At 38.6% G+C, this 16,546-nt stretch overlaps 3 protein-coding genes across 3 annotated transcripts; 2 read left to right on the top strand and 1 right to left on the bottom strand.

The window, feature by feature from the left end:
- The first annotated feature begins 1,477 nt into the window (after nucleotides 1-1,477).
- Nucleotides 1,478-11,281, top strand: LOC129378667 (zinc finger and SCAN domain-containing protein 2-like). Its single transcript, XM_055059059.1, has 4 exons — nucleotides 1,478-1,785; nucleotides 2,749-4,162; nucleotides 4,281-4,399; nucleotides 9,056-11,281. The coding sequence occupies exons 2-4, from the start codon at nucleotides 2,821-2,823 to the stop codon at nucleotides 10,382-10,384; spliced, it is 2,790 nt and encodes a 929-aa protein (XP_054915034.1). The 5' UTR covers nucleotides 1,478-1,785; nucleotides 2,749-2,820; the 3' UTR covers nucleotides 10,385-11,281.
- Nucleotides 4,223-7,063, bottom strand: LOC129379409 (uncharacterized). The gene is made up of 2 exons (XM_055060185.1): nucleotides 6,444-7,063; nucleotides 4,223-4,455 (listed from the first exon to the last, which is right to left on the bottom strand). Exons 1-2 carry the CDS (start codon nucleotides 7,018-7,020, stop codon nucleotides 4,424-4,426), a joined length of 609 nt encoding a protein of 202 aa, XP_054916160.1. The 5' UTR covers nucleotides 7,021-7,063; the 3' UTR covers nucleotides 4,223-4,423.
- A 710-nt stretch (nucleotides 11,282-11,991) lies between the features above and the next one.
- On the top strand, nucleotides 11,992-15,495 carry LOC129379145 (zinc finger protein 391-like). The gene is made up of 2 exons (XM_055059776.1): nucleotides 11,992-12,188; nucleotides 13,410-15,495. Exon 2 carries the CDS (start codon nucleotides 13,425-13,427, stop codon nucleotides 14,862-14,864), a length of 1,440 nt encoding a protein of 479 aa, XP_054915751.1. The 5' UTR covers nucleotides 11,992-12,188; nucleotides 13,410-13,424; the 3' UTR covers nucleotides 14,865-15,495.
- The last annotated feature ends 1,051 nt before the right edge of the window (nucleotides 15,496-16,546 follow it).

Genomic DNA, 16,546 nt, shown 5'->3' with positions numbered 1-16,546 from the left:
GCTGCATTGTTGATTCCTGCACCTGAGAGCCACTTTTCAACTTCTTGTACAAATACAGAATTATATTTACACAGGCTTAAAAACCAAGTGTTTTGTCTTTCTTGTTCTTCAGCAGGAAACAATGGAATAACAGACTCATACAGCTGATTTGCATTTTCAAGCAATAGTTTTAAATCATCACAATGAGACTGAACACTCTCAAGATTTCCTTCATTTCTCATAAGTTCTTTTATAATGTTTATTTCTCCTTTAATTTTATGAACCTTTGTCTTGAGATCCTTTTGAAGTTTCTCAATTTTATTTTGTAATGCTTTGACAGTTAATTTTGATGGTCTTTTTTCATCTTTACCGCTGACAACTGAACTTGTTTTAGATCCAGTTGACTCCATTTCTCGTTGTTTGTCTTTAACAATTCTTCTTCAGACAACGATACTCAGTGTGTGTATGTGTCCATACCTCAGTTCCAGCGGACTTGATTACGCTGCAATGAAGGAATCTCATTCAGTTAATTGATGACGCTGATCTGCGCTTCATGCGCCATTACCGTTCCAAACTGTTCCAAGCAGAAGCGAAGAATCCAAACTTTCTTTCCATAAGCCGCTCATTCAATTGTCATTTTCTGTTGACGATATTCGTGCGGTAGAAACTAACAATAATATAGAAGGTCGCACAGGGTTAACTGGGTAGGTTGTTGCTGTCATGACGCGTGTTCTAATAACTTCAAGTGGCTCCTTTGTTGTTGTTGTTACCATCAATTTATTTTATATATCAGCTTAAATACTTAAGAACTGACACATGCTGACCAGGCTAAATCATAATGATACTAACAATAAACAATATTTAACACGGTCAACAGAAATTATGACTCTCCACCCGGTGCACCCGTTTCCTTCTACATAGTGACCAGCGCGTCAGTACGGCTCTCATTCATACTAAGTGACAGTCACGCCCACTTACGACACGCCCACCACTAACTGTCACAGCTGTGCCACAAGTAATGCTCATTTAGGTCATTTGGCTCTTACAACAACCTTTATTTAAGGGGCACATAATTTAAATTTTTTACTTTTCTGCCACTTCATAAACTTTTGACAGATGAAAGGTGAGCGTTATCATGTAATAATGTTCTGCTGATAATTGGTTTGTTGTAGTGAATGTGGAGAAGACATGCCAAATTAAAGCTGAGAAAGATGAGCTGTTTCTCGTTTTTATGATACACATTTTTTGAAAATTTACTGGCTATTTTTGCTTCTTTTCTGTGGAATATATAAATTAGTAAATTATTAATGACAGTTGAAAATGTTTTTTGTTTGAATGCTAAATTATGTAACACAAGCATAAAATTGATACCTATATAAGAGATCTTTTAACAATGTCTCTTATTTATTGAAATATTTTTGTCTGATAGTATTTTGTTATTGTCGATCCGGTACTGACCACAGGATGGCGGTAGTGCTCCATCTCAGTCGGTTTACCAACCACAAGCAGAAACGCTAAATCTAAGGTTGGTGCGGTTCTGCTCATCATTGGAAGACGTTAAACATAATCACCTCTCATTTCAAGTGCGGACATAATTTCTAGGATTCTTTTAATACAGATTTATCTGTTTTATCAGCAACAGTAGCGTGAGAGCGGCTAGTTAGCATCCGAGCTAAGGGAGAAGCTAAGTGTTCGAGGAGAAGAAGCATTTTCCTTTTAAAGGCACAGGAGCTGAGAAAACTGCCACATTTTCAGACACCGGATCGTTTCGAGGATTTTCCAGAGGGACAGAGTCGAGTTTCACCGGTAAGAAAGCCGTTATTGGCGAGCGGTGACGAGCTAACTGCGGCCTGTCTGCGCTGCGGCAGCACGTCAGGCTGTCCGCCATATTGGGAGGGGAAGATGTACCGCCATTAAAAGCATTATAAACCTTTTTATTTCACAAACATGTAAAGATTTGATAAATTGAAACATCATTTGTACATCAATTATCTATTTTTCTACACCTTTCATCGTTTAACTTTGATTCAATATTTTGACCATAAAATTCAACAAATATATTCACAACACATACACATATAAGGCCCTTATAATATATGCAGGGATGGACAAAAATGAGTTGCAGTTTCTTGAGTAAGTTTTTCACCATATTGTTCTTGAATCAGTTGAATCAGCAGATGTTGGCTCCATTCAGCTTCCAGGTTGATACCAGTTGGAGAACAGCTCTTAAAGTACTACAGTTTAAATTTTAACTGTAACAGTTTTCAGTTCAAAACAAACAACAGTCACCAAAATCTCAGACCTCTAAGATCTAATCTCTCCACAGCATCAAGTAATGAAACAAAAGACTCCTTGCTGCTGTACAAAGTGATGTGTTTGGTTTCTCAGTGATTCCAGTGCACTGCTGTTTTAGTGCACTTACCTTTGCCTTGATGCATCAGGGCAAAGGTAATATTTATATCAATTCAACTTCATTTAGGGTTAGATGATAATGCATCTTTTTAAAAAGGTGTAAAAGCTTTACAGCTCTGTCAGCAGACAAAAGTGCTGCAGATCTCTAACATCCACCTGAACTTTTCCATCATTGTTGAGTTTAGGAATAAAACTCTGCTTCAACAGCAGAATCACCAGAAACCTTTCTGGTGTTTCACTTTTATAAACTGTTAATGTTTGACTAACTTTTATCTTTATTGGTTTTAAAGTTGGTTGAGTTAACGTTGACCATTTCCTCTGAACTTCACATTAAAGCTGATGCTCTTCTGTTTTCAGGCCTTCCACTGCATCATGTCGACTTTGGAGCAACTCCAGTGTTGACCACAGCAGGAAGCAGAACCCCAGCTGATGACGGGGATTAAAGAAGAAACAGAACCTCAACCAACGAAAGAGGAAGACGTTGAGCTGTCCATCTTTCAGGATGAAGGAACATTTGCGGTGAAGCAGGAGGCCAGCAGCTTCCTGGTGAATCCTGCACAGCTCCAGCAGACGATGGAGACTAAAGAGGAACCAGAACCTGTAGAGGTTAAAGAGGAACGCTGCAGTGATCAGACTGAAGATCACCTTGTAGTGAAGCAGGAGGCTGAAACCTCCATGGTGTCTCCTGGTTGTGAGCAAAAAGACAACAGTAAACCAAGCAAGAACCAACAGCAGCAAGGAAGCAACCAGAAAGACTCTGGATCAAGTGGAGAAAAAGATCTGAAGGCAGACAGGAGACATCAGGACACCAGAAATCACAAGGACGACGTGGACAAGTCAAAACCAAAGAGAGAAAGGAAAAAACTGCCTACTTGTGAAATGTGTGGGAAAAGTTTCACTCAGCTCAGGTATCTAACTGCTCACCTGAGAACGCACACAGATGGGAAACCATTCAAATGTGCGACTTGTGGAAGAGGTTTTATTAAGCAGAATAACTTGACTAAACATGTCAGGATTCATACGGGTGAGAAACCGTACCCCTGTGAATTCTGTGATAAATCCTTCAGAACCAGCAGTCAGTGGGATAGTCACACAAGAACCCACACAGGTGAGAAACCCTTTTCCTGTCCCACTTGTGGAAAATGCTTCTATAGGCGCTTTGACATGACCATCCATGTGAGAACCCACACAGGGGAGAAGCCGTTTTCATGTCCGATTTGTGGAGAGCGATTCATCAGAAAGACCACCTTTAAAATCCATGTGAGAGCTCACACAGAGGAGAAGCCGCATGCCTGTACGGTCTGCGGCTCGTCCTTCAGGCTTGGCTACGACCTGGCTCGTCACATGAGGATCCACACTGGCGAAAAGCCATTCTCATGCCCGACCTGCGGGAAATGCTTCAGGGTGAGAGGCAGTTTAAATGAACACCTGAGAATTCACACAGGTGAGAAGCCTCATCTGTGTTTGACCTGTGGAAAAAGTTTCACCCGGAAGCGTAATCTGATGATTCACATGAGAACCCACACGGGCGAGAAGCCGTTTTCTTGTGATGACTGCGGTAAATCCTTCTCTGACAACACTGTGCTGATCAATCACATCCGAACCCACACAGGCGAGAAGCCCTTCTCATGTCCTGTATGTGGAAAAAGTTTTGCTAAAAGATACACCCTGACGGTGCACATGAAGACGCACACACGTGAGAAGCCGTTTTCCTGCCAGTCGTGTGGCGAGGCTTTCACATCAAGACGTAAACTGACTAAACATGTCTGCAGTTAATTACTCGAACACCTGCAAACATTAGCATAATGGATAAACCACTTTCTGTGCTTGGAGTGCTACTGCTATCTGATCAGTGCGGCAGAACATCTTCATCACCTCATCATGACTAGAGCAGACGTTCTCCAGGACCTTCGTGGTCAGCTCCACCACATTGAGTTTCTTAAAGGGAGCTGAGTGTTTTTCTCCCAGACAGAACGAACAGGACCTGAAGGCTTTCAGCTTCCTCCCAGTGCAGGAATCACAGGCCACATCTTCAGGTCCAGCAAGCGGCTGCTGAGTCCGGATCTGAGAGCAGAAAGGAGAACGACACTTTGGATCCAGGAAGAGGAGGGCTGTAAAAGTCATGAAGTTTCTAGTTTAATCATCTTCACAATGAAATGACTGAGTCAACCAAACCTCAGCTCGTTAAACTGGATCTCTCCACACTTATCAGAAAACAAAACAAAGCTCCATGATTGAGTTTAGGAATCAAACTCTGATTCATCAACAGAAAATCCAGAACATTTTCAGAGTTTCATATTTGTAAACTATCAATATTTTTACTTTTATTGCTTCACAAAAACTTGAGATGATTTAGACCAGGTGAGCTCAAGTCCAGTTCTCTAGAGCTGCCATCCTGCAACTATCAGATGCTTCCCTGCTCCAACACACCTGAATCAAATGAATGACTCGTTACCAGGCCTGTTCAGAGCTGAGCCTGGTCTACTGGAGTAAGGCTGCAACTAAAAGTTGCAGGACGGTAGCTCTCCAGGACTGGACTTGAGCACCCCTGATTTAGACGTTGCAGTTTTTTCTGTTATCTGCTCAATATTGATCAGAGGGAGTAAAACTGTTCAGTCTAGAAAACATTTATTCTGCAAAGCACTGAGTGCAAAATATCAGCTTCGATCTGTCAATCAGGTCCAGTGATGGGTTCGAACTGCATCTACCAGAGAAGCTATTGGGGGAAAAAAATCTAAAGTTTAGCTTTTTTACAGCTTCCTGTGTTTTGTAATTAATGGTTGTGGCTAAAATATGAAATATTCTAATATTTTGTCCAGTAGGCTATTACATAAAATTAATATTTTGTCTTTAAAACAAATAGTTAGCTTATCTTAAAGGAAAATTTAAATCAAATATCAAAATATTGATATTGCATGATTATCATGGAGGAGAGAAGGAGAGACTGATGTCCACAAACAGTCAGCAGTGTTTATATATAGACTGTATGTGATAAACAGTCTATATAGATAATATACCCCCCATAACATATATTATTGATAATATATATATTATCAATAATCTATATACAGTGATAAAATAAGTGTAACAATGAAACATTGTTGATTTCATGTCTATTACAGACATGATACATGCTAAGATATTACATGATAATAATCTATATTGTGATCGGCATTAAGTATACCCATTTATTTTATCATTTATTTATAAAATAAATTATTTTATTATCATAGTTTATGCTTTAGTCTGATTTCATATTTATCCAAGACTATGATGATGTTTGAAATTATGTGATTTATTATAACATTAAATGTCATGTAAACATTTATTTATATGATGTTCATTATTATTATTGTTATTATTATCATTGCAATAATTGTTACATTTGAACTATAATGTTGTGATGGAAGCACAGAGACACACAAGACAAACAACCAGTCACACACACACACACACACACACACACACACACACACACACACACACACACACACACACACACACACACACACACACACACACACACACACACTCTCTCTCTCTCTCTCTCTCTCTCTCTGTCTCTCTCTCTCACAGTCATAATAACTTTGTTTTCCTTCAGTCTTGAATATAAATTGAATCTATAGGAATTTGTTGCCTTTCTTTGTTTCTTGGTTTAAGTGCTGATTAAATTGACCCTGAAGTTCAGAGCCTTTTCTTTTTCTCATCCTCATGGTTGGTAAACTTTGATTTGGTCCCAGGTTCCATTTTTTCTTTGACTTTTAGATCCTGAATATCTCTCAGGTAATGTTTCCGAATCTCCTGCAGCTCTTCCACCGTATTTTCAGCCTTGCTGTAATCGCGGAGCAGCTCAGTTTGACGGGACAGATCGTCTTTTAGGACATGAAGATGTTTTTCTAGCTTTGTGTTCAGTTTTTTCAGCCTTTCCTTCTCTTGTTTTGCACTCTCGTTGATATATTTCAAGACAGGCTTATCAATTAACTGTTGTTCAATACTATAAAGCTCTTGTAAACATTCAGTCGTCTTTCTTTTTACTTTCTCCAATGTTTTACCTTTTTCTCTGATTTTCTCCTTCCAAGCCCAGCAGTAATCCTCATGATTCTTCATCTCTTTCACAACATTTTCTTTAACCTTCATCAAGGTTTCGACTGAATTCTTAGTCTGTCTGTGATTATGATGCAGTGCATTTTGATATGAAAGTTTGTCTTTCAGTACTTTAAGGTTTTTTAGCAGCGCTGTGTTAAGTTTTATGAGCCTTTCTTGCTCCATTTTGGACGCTTTGCACTGAGATTCTAACATCTCTTTCTGGATTAATTCCTGCTTCATCCTTTTTGTCGTCTCTAAATGTTCAAATGCCTTTCTCTCTAAATTTATCCGTTTTTTTTCTTCTGCTTCCCAGATATCTAACTCCAAATGTAATTTCTCACGCTGTTTTTCACAAGCTTCGCTCAACTTCATCTCGGCTTTCTTCAAAGTTTTGCAATCTGGTTTCTGGAACTGGCGGTCCTTGACGTTCTGAAGCTTTTCGTTCATTTCCATGAGTTCTTGGACCGCCGCCTCATTCGTTTTCCTCATTTCTTCAGGATCCAAGGAAGCAGATTCCTGCCTTTTCCTGAAAAAGTTCAACATTTTGAGATTTTTTTTGTTTGAAAAGGAAAACTTGAGAGCAAAACGAAACGCAGATCAGAAAGCTGAGAAATTGTAAGCAGAATACAGAGAATCAGAATATCAAAGGCATCTGTGACATCATTGATGACATCATGTGTGCTGAAGCTGCATTAAAATATTAGTGAGCAAAAGACCAGACATCTAAATGACTTTGTGTTTAATTGGGAGGAAAAGCAAAGATTAAAGTGAAGGATGTGGAGGGAAAGACAATGTTCCTCAGCTGGTTGCCTCGAAGGCGACAAAGAAAAGGAAAGACTAAATTTGTCCTTTTATGCTGAGTGTAAATATTTCCCAGTAGAAGAGCCAGACTACGACCGGCTATTCAAAATCAAACCAGATAATCACGGCTTGTTTCCATCTGCTGCTGTGGCACCATCAGCAAAGACCTCGATGGATTTCCACGTACAGACAAGAACTATTTTATCAAGCGGACGGAGAGGGGCGACATGCGCTGGATTTGGAAAGACAGCCTGTTTCTGAAGTGGATGGACGTCCGGAGGCGTGAATTTAAAATACCTTTAAACCAGTTGAAAAAAGGAATTCCTTTAAAACAAGGCTGGTTAAGTTGCCTTCAGTTAATATTAACTGGGGAAAAAAAATAATCTGAATTTAAATCATGTTGTACTTGTTGACTTGAGAAAACCTCCTTGAAGTTTAATCTCTAGCCAAACAGCAAAGGTACATTTAAAATGTTTTAGAGTGACAGTCTGACTGAAGTGTTTCAGGACTGGACCAAGAGTACTCTGGATTGGAAATCAGAATAAAATTAAATGCAAAACTTCTGTAGAAAAACAAACGTTCATGTTTGAAGGCGGAACCTTGAGCACAGTTCCTGTTTCTGGTGTAAGTCTTCGTGTGAGACATCCGGCGGAAGTAAATAACAGGGCGCTAGCAGCGTTAGCTTCCAGGCTTCCTTCAGTTTTTCGCTGTTTATAAGGCGGTTTGTGCTGCGTGAGCGGAACCTTCCGGTGTTTTGGGTGATTAATGTCAGTTTGAGCGTCAGGCGGGTTCCTGATACCAGCTGGAAAACCCAAATCATCTCAACCTGCAGGTGCGTGAACTGCCCGGTTCTGAATGAACACAGGAATGCAAACAGTATGACCAAACTCTAGCTCAGGTAACAAGACGAGTCAGTTCATTGATCAATTTAGTGTCGTTAATCGACATATTCCACAAGTTCATATTTTTACATAGGAGAAAATGTCGGCAGTTCAACAACTTTTAAAACAGAAGCTGCCGAACTGAAGGTTTCCATTGAATATTTAGCTTTTTGTTGAGATTGAAATAAACTAGTATGTTGTTGTGACTGGAGCTCAAAACTCCACATCTGGAAGCTTCTTTGCCCCGCAAGAACGTAACGTCTTTAGGTCCGCCATCTTGGGAGTGGCAAACTGTCCTGAGGAATCCAAAGTGAATCTGCTTATTTTTCACAAATGGTTTTCATAACTACGATGTGAATGCTGAGTCAGATTGTTAATTAATGACACATTTCCTAATTTAATCATGACGCATAAAGACAGTCCAAACAGTCTTTTGCAGTTGCTCTGCAAAGTTGTAAAAGTGTGGGGTGTGCAAGTCGACAGGGTTATGTTCTAAGTCTAATTTTAAAAGACTGCAATTAAATTATGACATATTTTTCACATGTCACATTTTAGTTCAACAAATATAGGAATATAACCTAAAATGAAATCATAATTCTGAATTATGATTTCACAATTAGAAAAGCATAATTGTATATTCAATTACACTTTTTCTTTGGTCACAGATTTCAAGAGTTTATTTTATCATCTCTTGCGTTTTTCTTATCCTGCCATTTTGTGTTGTTGTTTCTGCTGCTTAGTGTGGTATTTGGAAGTGCTGGTTGTAATTAGTTCTTTTTCATCCCACATTGTCTTGGATGAAAAAGACAACTAAACACAACACACAATTTTGTGTTGTAAAAAAAAAAATGTTCTTCATTAAACAGTTACTAATCTCCTATTTTTGACTTCCTCAGGTCTTCCACAGCATCATGTCGGTTATTACTTGGGAGGTTGATGCTGATCACATTCTCATTAGCAAGCAGAGGTCAAGTTCTCTGCTTGACCATGATTTACCAAACGGTCTGGAAATAAAAGAGGACCCAGAACTCCAGGCGACTGAGACAGAAGATCCAGAACCTCGAGTGATTAAAGAAGAACAGATTGAGTTGTGCATCTTTCAGGATGAAGGGCAGGTTTTGGTGAAGCAAGAGGCTGAAACCTCCACCTCCATTGAGAATCCTGCTTATGGGGAAGCATTTCAGAACGGACCAGAGCAACAGCAGATGATGGAGACAAAGGAGGAACCAGAGCCTGTAGAGATCAAACAGGAGCAGGAGGACTTCTGTGGTAATCAGGAAGAAGAACAACCAAATGTTTTTGAGTTTTGTGGTAATTCTTTAATGCAGCATAATGAGTTGGCTAATCACATGACACCTCAAGCAGAAGACAAACCTTTCTCCTGCTTGACCTGTGGAAGAGGTTTCAACAAGCAGTACAACTTGACCGTCCACATGAGAACTCACACAGGTGAGAAGCCATACCCTTGTGAACTGTGTGATAAATCTTTCAGGAGGAGCAATGATTTGGCCCGTCACATCAGAACTCACACAGGAGAGACACCATATTCCTGTCAGTTTTGTGGAAAATCCTTTAACGACAACAGTCATCTCACCATTCACCTGAGAACACACACAGGTGAGAAGCCCTACTCCTGTGAAGTGTGTGGTAAATCTTTGACCGATAGCAGTCATTTGATCAAACACATGAGAACTCATACGCCTGAAAAGCCTTTCCCATGCCTGACATGTGGAAAAGGTTTCACTGCTCAATCTGACCTGACAGTCCACATGAGAACCCACACCGGTGAGAAACCCTTCACCTGTCTGATCTGTGGTAAAGGTTTTATCCAGAAAACTACCCTGAGTTATCACATGAGGACCCACACAGGTGAGAAGCCTTTTCCATGTGATCTGTGTGATAAATCTTTTATTCAAAGCAGTGATCTGGCCCGCCACCTCAGAACCCACACAGGGGAGAAACCATATTCTTGTGACTTGTGTGACAAATCTTTCAGACAGAGCAGCGATCTGGCTCGTCATATTAGAACTCACACAGGAGAGAAGCCATTCTCATGTCAGACCTGTGGAAAAGGTTTCACCAAGCAGAATAATTTGACTGTGCACATGAGGATTCATACAGGTGAGAAGCCGTATTCCTGTGAAGCCTGTGGGGAATCCTTCACTGTCAAATTTAGTTTGACTAAACACAAATGCAAAAATGCCAACCAGGAAGTTCTGCGATAGCAGAGCTGCTCTCACCTGAGTGAAGTTTCCCCCCCACCTTCTTCAAATCGGACTAAATTGGTGTCAAACAAAATGTTTTGCTGCACAAACATTTGACACCGATTTTGTTTTATTTCATAAAAGTGGGGGGGCTGGTAGACCTTTTGACCTTTAACATTTCATTAATATCTTCAAAGCCAAAGCTTTGAAGATATTACAAACAAAAAAATTTGCTGCCCAAACGTAGCACAAACACGTGACACCAATTTTGTGTGATTTGATGAAGGTGGGGGAGCAAACGTCACTCAGGTGATGCTCTCTGATTCATAGACTCATCAGGTTTATTGGTGTAGCACATTTCAGCAACAAGGCAGATCAAAATGATTTTCATGGTTAAAACATAACACAATAGTCAATTTTGAAACATGCAGCAAACTACATTGTTTCTAATCCATCATCAAAATCATCACACATAATCATCATCAAATATTTTAATACAGGGGGTTGAAGTTAACCCTCCTCTGTTGGTCCCAGGCAGGAAACCACTGCCTCTACTGGTGATCTCTGATTGGCCAAGAGGCTTCAATGGATGTTCTGATAGGCATGTTTATAAATCTCATCACAATTCATCCTTTTTAACAGGTATGTTTTTATTTTGCTTGGGTTTCATTTTATTACTGATTGCTGTATTTTATATCTGGAGATTATTTTGTAACTTGCATGTCATGTAAAGCAACTTTTAAAAATGTTATTTCAACAAAGCTTACAGCTTTATGTGTTGATACAACATGAATGAAGCGTTAAAATAAGGGTTTTTATTCTTGATTTGTCCTTCCTGAGTGTTAGAGGTGTCCTGCTTCAGATGATTAAAATATGTTGTGTGTGGATGATTAAACTATTTACATTCATTCTTTTTAATTGGTATTTTGTATTTTTTTTTTGTCTTTTCACTGACTTGTACATAATCCCCATCTCACAATCTGTACCCATTACTTTGATAAGTGTTGAGTGTGCATAAGTTTACATAAAACAGACCACAAGTATTTTTAAAAAATAGCAAAAACTAGTAATTCAAGTCAGTATTTTGTGTAGTGGTAATTCACAGCAAATATATCACAAGGTACTTTATAAAAAGTTATTTCAATAAACACAAACGCTGAGTTTGTTGGGATCAGAGAAGCAAGAGAAGGTTTAAAAACTAAAAACCGAGTAAAAAAGTATATTATACAAAATATTACAGGTCTTCCATATTCCATATTGGCATGTAAACCAGGACAGCTTGTTAATGAAACGTGGACAGTTTAATGAATTAAAAAAAAAAGATCTAATTTTAATAAGAATCTAAGTTCACCCACTGGTTTAAAATATGGTTGGAGAAAGTCTTCCAAAATATATAATTTACTTATGATAATTTGGTTAACTGTTTAATTTTGATAAAATTATTCACCATTTTGAAACTTAGAACATTGGAGCCACTAAACATTTTGTCATAAAAAATAAACATGAAATCGGAAACCAGGTTCAGTGTCGTGCTGAGGGCGGAACTGAAAATGCGCTCTTGTTTCTGCTGTGCAACTCCGCGTGGGACATTCACAGGAAGTAAACAACAGAAGGCTAGTAGCATTAGCTACCAGAGTTTCTCCTGTTTATCGTCAGTCAGAAAGCGCTTTGTGCTGTGTGAGCTGGATGGTTCAGTGACAGTTTCTTCAGTTCTTCATCAGACTCAGCAGCGAGTATTCAACATCTTAGGAGGAAGAGATCCATCATCAGCTCAGACTGCTGGTACCAGCTGGAAACCCCAACCAAATCAGCTCGGAACCTCCGGGTATGTAAACTATACGGCTCTGAATGAACTGATTCTGGAATACAGAGAATAAGTTCAGGGAACTAGTTGATACCGCGGATGATTATATGGTTGCGATGGCTGATGCTCGGGCAGCACGTCCTGTTTAGCTCAACGGAACCCTGATAACAAGGTACATTTATGAAGCATTAATGTACCTTATTTGAATATTTGCAATAGTTTTCTTTCAGATAAGTATGTTAATTTTACGTTTGATTGAGAAATGAGTCATGTCCATCACAGGGAGGCATTCAGGCCTACATTTGTTACTGAAACTGTTTTATTGTGACACACTGGATTAAAATATGCAAGCCAGTCAGATTTAAATCTGGGTTTTGAGTAGGCCGCTTCCAAATCTAGATTTTGTTTTGCTCAAGCAGATGTTCTCCTTCAGGATCTTCTGAAAGATACCAGAATTATAGTTGCATTTATTAACCCAAAATGTACGTAATTGTGGTGTAAAAAAATAAAAAAAGTGAACATTTACAGTTATTCTGTTTCACAAATCAGAACATTAGTTTTACAAAACCAATGTTAGTTAAAAACCAATGTCTAAACAGTGTTTCTCATTTTCTTTATAAAGAACACAAACATTATTTGCAAAGCTGGAAATCTAATTTTCAACATAAAAGAAAATCTACTTTTTGAAAATGACTTTCAGTTTAACTGAACACCAAAACATTTATCACATGATAAGCATCACAAAATTTAAAGCTTCTGCACTTGTCCATAATGATCAGGACCTTTAGTCATTTTTATTTATTCTATTTGTCACCAACATCTTCATTGAAATACTGACAGTTTTGGTGTCTACATAGTTTCATGTAGTTATCATTAAGGGAAATTAAATATGATAATTTATCCAAATATCTCAAAAGAGTTGTTGATGGTGATGCTGTGGATAGGAAGGATCTCCTATAGCAGGCAGTTTTGAAAAACAGCTGAAGTGTTTTTACTTTATTAGCTAAATGAGGCAGAATGAGGCCTGCAGAGCTTTAAATGCTTTAAATGTGTGACCTCCTGGATGAGTCTTTAATGAGTTCTTGGAGTTGTTTTAGGAGCCAGGTCTCCACTGTTCCTTATTTTCTCAATTTGAAAAAAGAAAAAAAAGATTCATTAAAATATTATCTACATTTTGTTTTTTCCCATTATCTATCAAAAAAACCTTTTTACAAAACTATTAATGTTGTGCCGTCCTTTCAGGTCTTCTGCAGCATCATGTCTGTTACTACATGGAGGGTTGTTGCCGATCACTTTCTCATAAATGAAGAAAGGAACTCTACTCTGGATCAAAAGATGTCAGACACTGTAGATTTAAACAAGGAACACGAGGAATCAGAACGACAGCAAATCAATGAAACGAAAGAGGAACCAGAACCTCAATCTATTACTGAAAAACAGGATGAAAAGTCACTTTTAGTGAAGCAGGAGACCAACACTTCTATAGTGAGTTCTGTTGACGAGCACATAGTCCACAATGTACCGGAGGTGAAGATAGTCCAGATTAAAGAGGAACAGAAGCAAATCTCCAAGGATCTGGATGGACATTTTGTAATGAAGCAAGAGAGTGACTCCTTAAGGTTGACTCCTAAATCTGACAAAATCTACCACCAAGAACCACAACTTGAAAATACGGAACCAGAGGAGCCAAAACAGATCATTGAGGTGACAGAGGAACCAGAAGCTTGGCAAGTAAAAGATGAACAAGTTGAACTCTACGTCTTTCAGGATGTAGGGGAAGTTTTGGTGAAACGGGATGCTAGTCGCTGTACTCAGATTCCTCCCGTAAATCAAAAAGACTCCAGTGAAACAATTAAGAATCATCGACCATCTTCTACGCCCCCTGAAGCTGAACACCAACAACAGCAAGTTATCAATCATCAAGGCTCCGGATCAAATAATAAAAGAATGCTGAAGGAGAAAAGACACAAAAAATACAGAAAACAAGGTGACAACATGGACAACACAAAGCTAAAAAGACATAAAAAAAAATTACCTTTATGTGACGTATGTGGCAAATGTTTCACCACTCGACAAATCCTAACCGTACATATGAGGACTCATACAGGAGAGAAGCCTTTTGCTTGCAAACTATGTGATAAATCTTTCATTAACAGCAGTAATTTGATTTGTCACATGCGAACGCACACAGGTGAGAAGCCTTTCTCCTGTGGGACCTGTGGGAAAGGTTTCCCCAGGCAACCTGCCCTGACTGCACACATGAGAACTCACACAGGTGAGAAGCCATATCCCTGTGAGTTGTGTGAAAAAGCCTATCGAGATCGTAGTAATTTGGTACGACACATGAGAACGCATACTGGTGAGAAACCTTATTCCTGTAAAGTTTGTGGTAAATCCTACAGTGGCAGTAGTCAGTTGGCTTATCACATAACAACGCACACAGGTGAGAAGCCTTTCTCATGTCTGACTTGTGGAAAAGCTTTCAACAAGCAAAGCACCTTGACTGTCCACATGAGAACTCACACGGGTGAGAAACCGTACTCCTGTGACATGTGTGAGAAATCTTTTCGAGAGAATAACGATTTGACTTGTCACATGAGGACGCACACGGGTGAAAAGCCATATTCCTGCGAATTGTGTGAGAAATCTTTCAGATGGAGAAATGTTCTCAATCGACACATGAGAACTCACAGATAAGATGCAATCTTGTCATGAATTATGTGATGAATTCTTTGCTGTCAGAAAACCTTTTTACAAAACTATTAATGTTGTGCCGTCCTTTCAGGTCTTCTGCAGCATCATGTCTGTTACTACATGATGCTGGTGAAAATACTACTTGTTACTTAGAATCAGAATCATTTCAGAATCAGAATACTTTTATTTTTATAACTTATTTTCAAAAGAGTCCAACCTCTATATTGGACTGTTTGGAGTTGCAGAACAGAATAATTTTGAATATTCAAAACGATTGAATAATCATTTTGTAAAAGCGCTTGAGTATATTTAAAACTAAAACATGGCTTTAAATCTGGAAAACTGTGTGACACTGAACAAATCCAAGCATTTTCTGATGTTAGTGGTATTTGTTGCTCATTTTATCATAGCCAATTACATAGTTTTATATATTTTGATGAATTTAAAAGTGATCATGGATCTGCTTCGTGCAATAATTTTCACATCAACAGCAGTTTCCCAGTCAAGCCAGCAGGTGTCGCCAGCGTTCAGCTGTCAGTTGATTCTACGGTCAGTTCTCTTGTATTTGTGTGCAGCTGTTGCTCATGATCCTCAAACTGCTTCTATTTGATTTATTTAATTCATAGAAACTTTATTTTTTGCATTTTCATCATTAAGCTTGGAATAAACTTGTTTATCTATGATGTGGTTTTTGTTTCCAGAGTCTAAAACTGGCTTTTATGTTCACCCACTGGTTCACTGATTTCTGTTTTTATTTGACCTTGATAATCCATCATTAATTTCATTAATTTTGAATGAAGTTTTGCTCATATAACTTAATGCTTAGCAAGTTGGGGTCAGTCTAAATCACAGAGGTGGGTCGTGACCTTTAGGTGAGGAATAAAAATAAAACACAAACAGAAGCTTGTTCAGGTCACTACAGTCTCAACTCATACAAATGTGGGAATAAACATGTTAATTTAAAATTACAATTAATAATTTATTATTCATTAAACTTGATAGTTTATTTGAATCAGGGCATCATTCCAGACTTGGAATAATCCATTCAACATGTCCGTTTCTCATGAAGGAATGAATTCAAGCAGAAAACAATGAATGATCACAACCCTCTGAACTCTAACAAGGTCTGGATATTTATTAACAAAATAGAAGAACATTACAGTTAAATTTAGAACACAAAGAGGATTTTCACTGTGAGGAAAGCACCATTTATTTATCTTCATGATACAAAATGAAAACTTCATCGTGTGTTGCTACAGTAGGTGGCGGTGTTCACCTGGAAGTTGCTGACTGTCGACCATAATAGAAAAGAAGAAGAAAATTTCCGGCGGAAGTAAACAACGCGCTAACAGCGTTACCTCTACAGCAGGCTGTCAGTAGTATTGATTATCTATTCTTTATATAATCTATATTATATAATCTATTCCACGGAGTCCTTATTTTAAGGCTGCCGCCATTTTGGATGTAGTTCTGTTTAGCCTCGTTGTTGTAACTGCTGCAGCTTCACTGCATCAACTTTAGACTAACGTGTCTATTAAACAAACTCTTCTGCTCAAACATAGTTATGACCCCTGACTCAACTGACATGACGTCACATGACGCAACGACTGACCAATCCGTGGTCTCAGTTTGAATCCAGTGACACGCCCCTTGCTGGAGGAACGGAAGCCATCTTTACCTCCGAC

The sequence above is a fragment of the Poeciliopsis prolifica genome, unplaced genomic scaffold (genome assembly GCF_027474105.1).
Source record: "Poeciliopsis prolifica strain line A6 unplaced genomic scaffold, Auburn_PproV2 SCAFFOLD002, whole genome shotgun sequence".
Taxonomy (NCBI): Eukaryota; Metazoa; Chordata; class Actinopteri; order Cyprinodontiformes; family Poeciliidae; genus Poeciliopsis; species Poeciliopsis prolifica.
The sequence above is the reverse complement of the archived record's forward strand: the minus strand, read 5'-3'. Positions and strand labels throughout refer to the sequence as shown.

What these genes read in the sequence shown, in the direction of transcription:
- LOC129379145 (XM_055059776.1), top strand. Translation starts at nt 13,425, where the DNA reads ATGTCTGTTACTACATGGAGGGTTGTTGCCGATCACTTTCTCATAAAT.
- LOC129378667 (XM_055059059.1), top strand. Translation starts at nt 2,821, where the DNA reads ATGACGGGGATTAAAGAAGAAACAGAACCTCAACCAACGAAAGAGGAA. An exon ending in ACTGACTAAACATGTCTGCA is followed by an intron (nt 4,163 to 4,280) that starts GTTAATTACTCG and finishes CATCATGACTAG; the next exon opens with AGCAGACGTTCTCCAGGACC. An exon ending in AGGCTTTCAGCTTCCTCCCA is followed by an intron (nt 4,400 to 9,055) that starts GTGCAGGAATCA and finishes TGACTTCCTCAG; the next exon opens with GTCTTCCACAGCATCATGTC.
- LOC129379409 (XM_055060185.1), bottom strand. Translation starts at nt 7,020, where the DNA reads ATGTTGAACTTTTTCAGGAAAAGGCAGGAATCTGCTTCCTTGGATCCT. An exon ending in GGAGAAAATCAGAGAAAAAG is followed by an intron (nt 4,456 to 6,443) that starts GTAAAACATTGG and finishes TTCTGCTCTCAG; the next exon opens with ATCCGGACTCAGCAGCCGCT.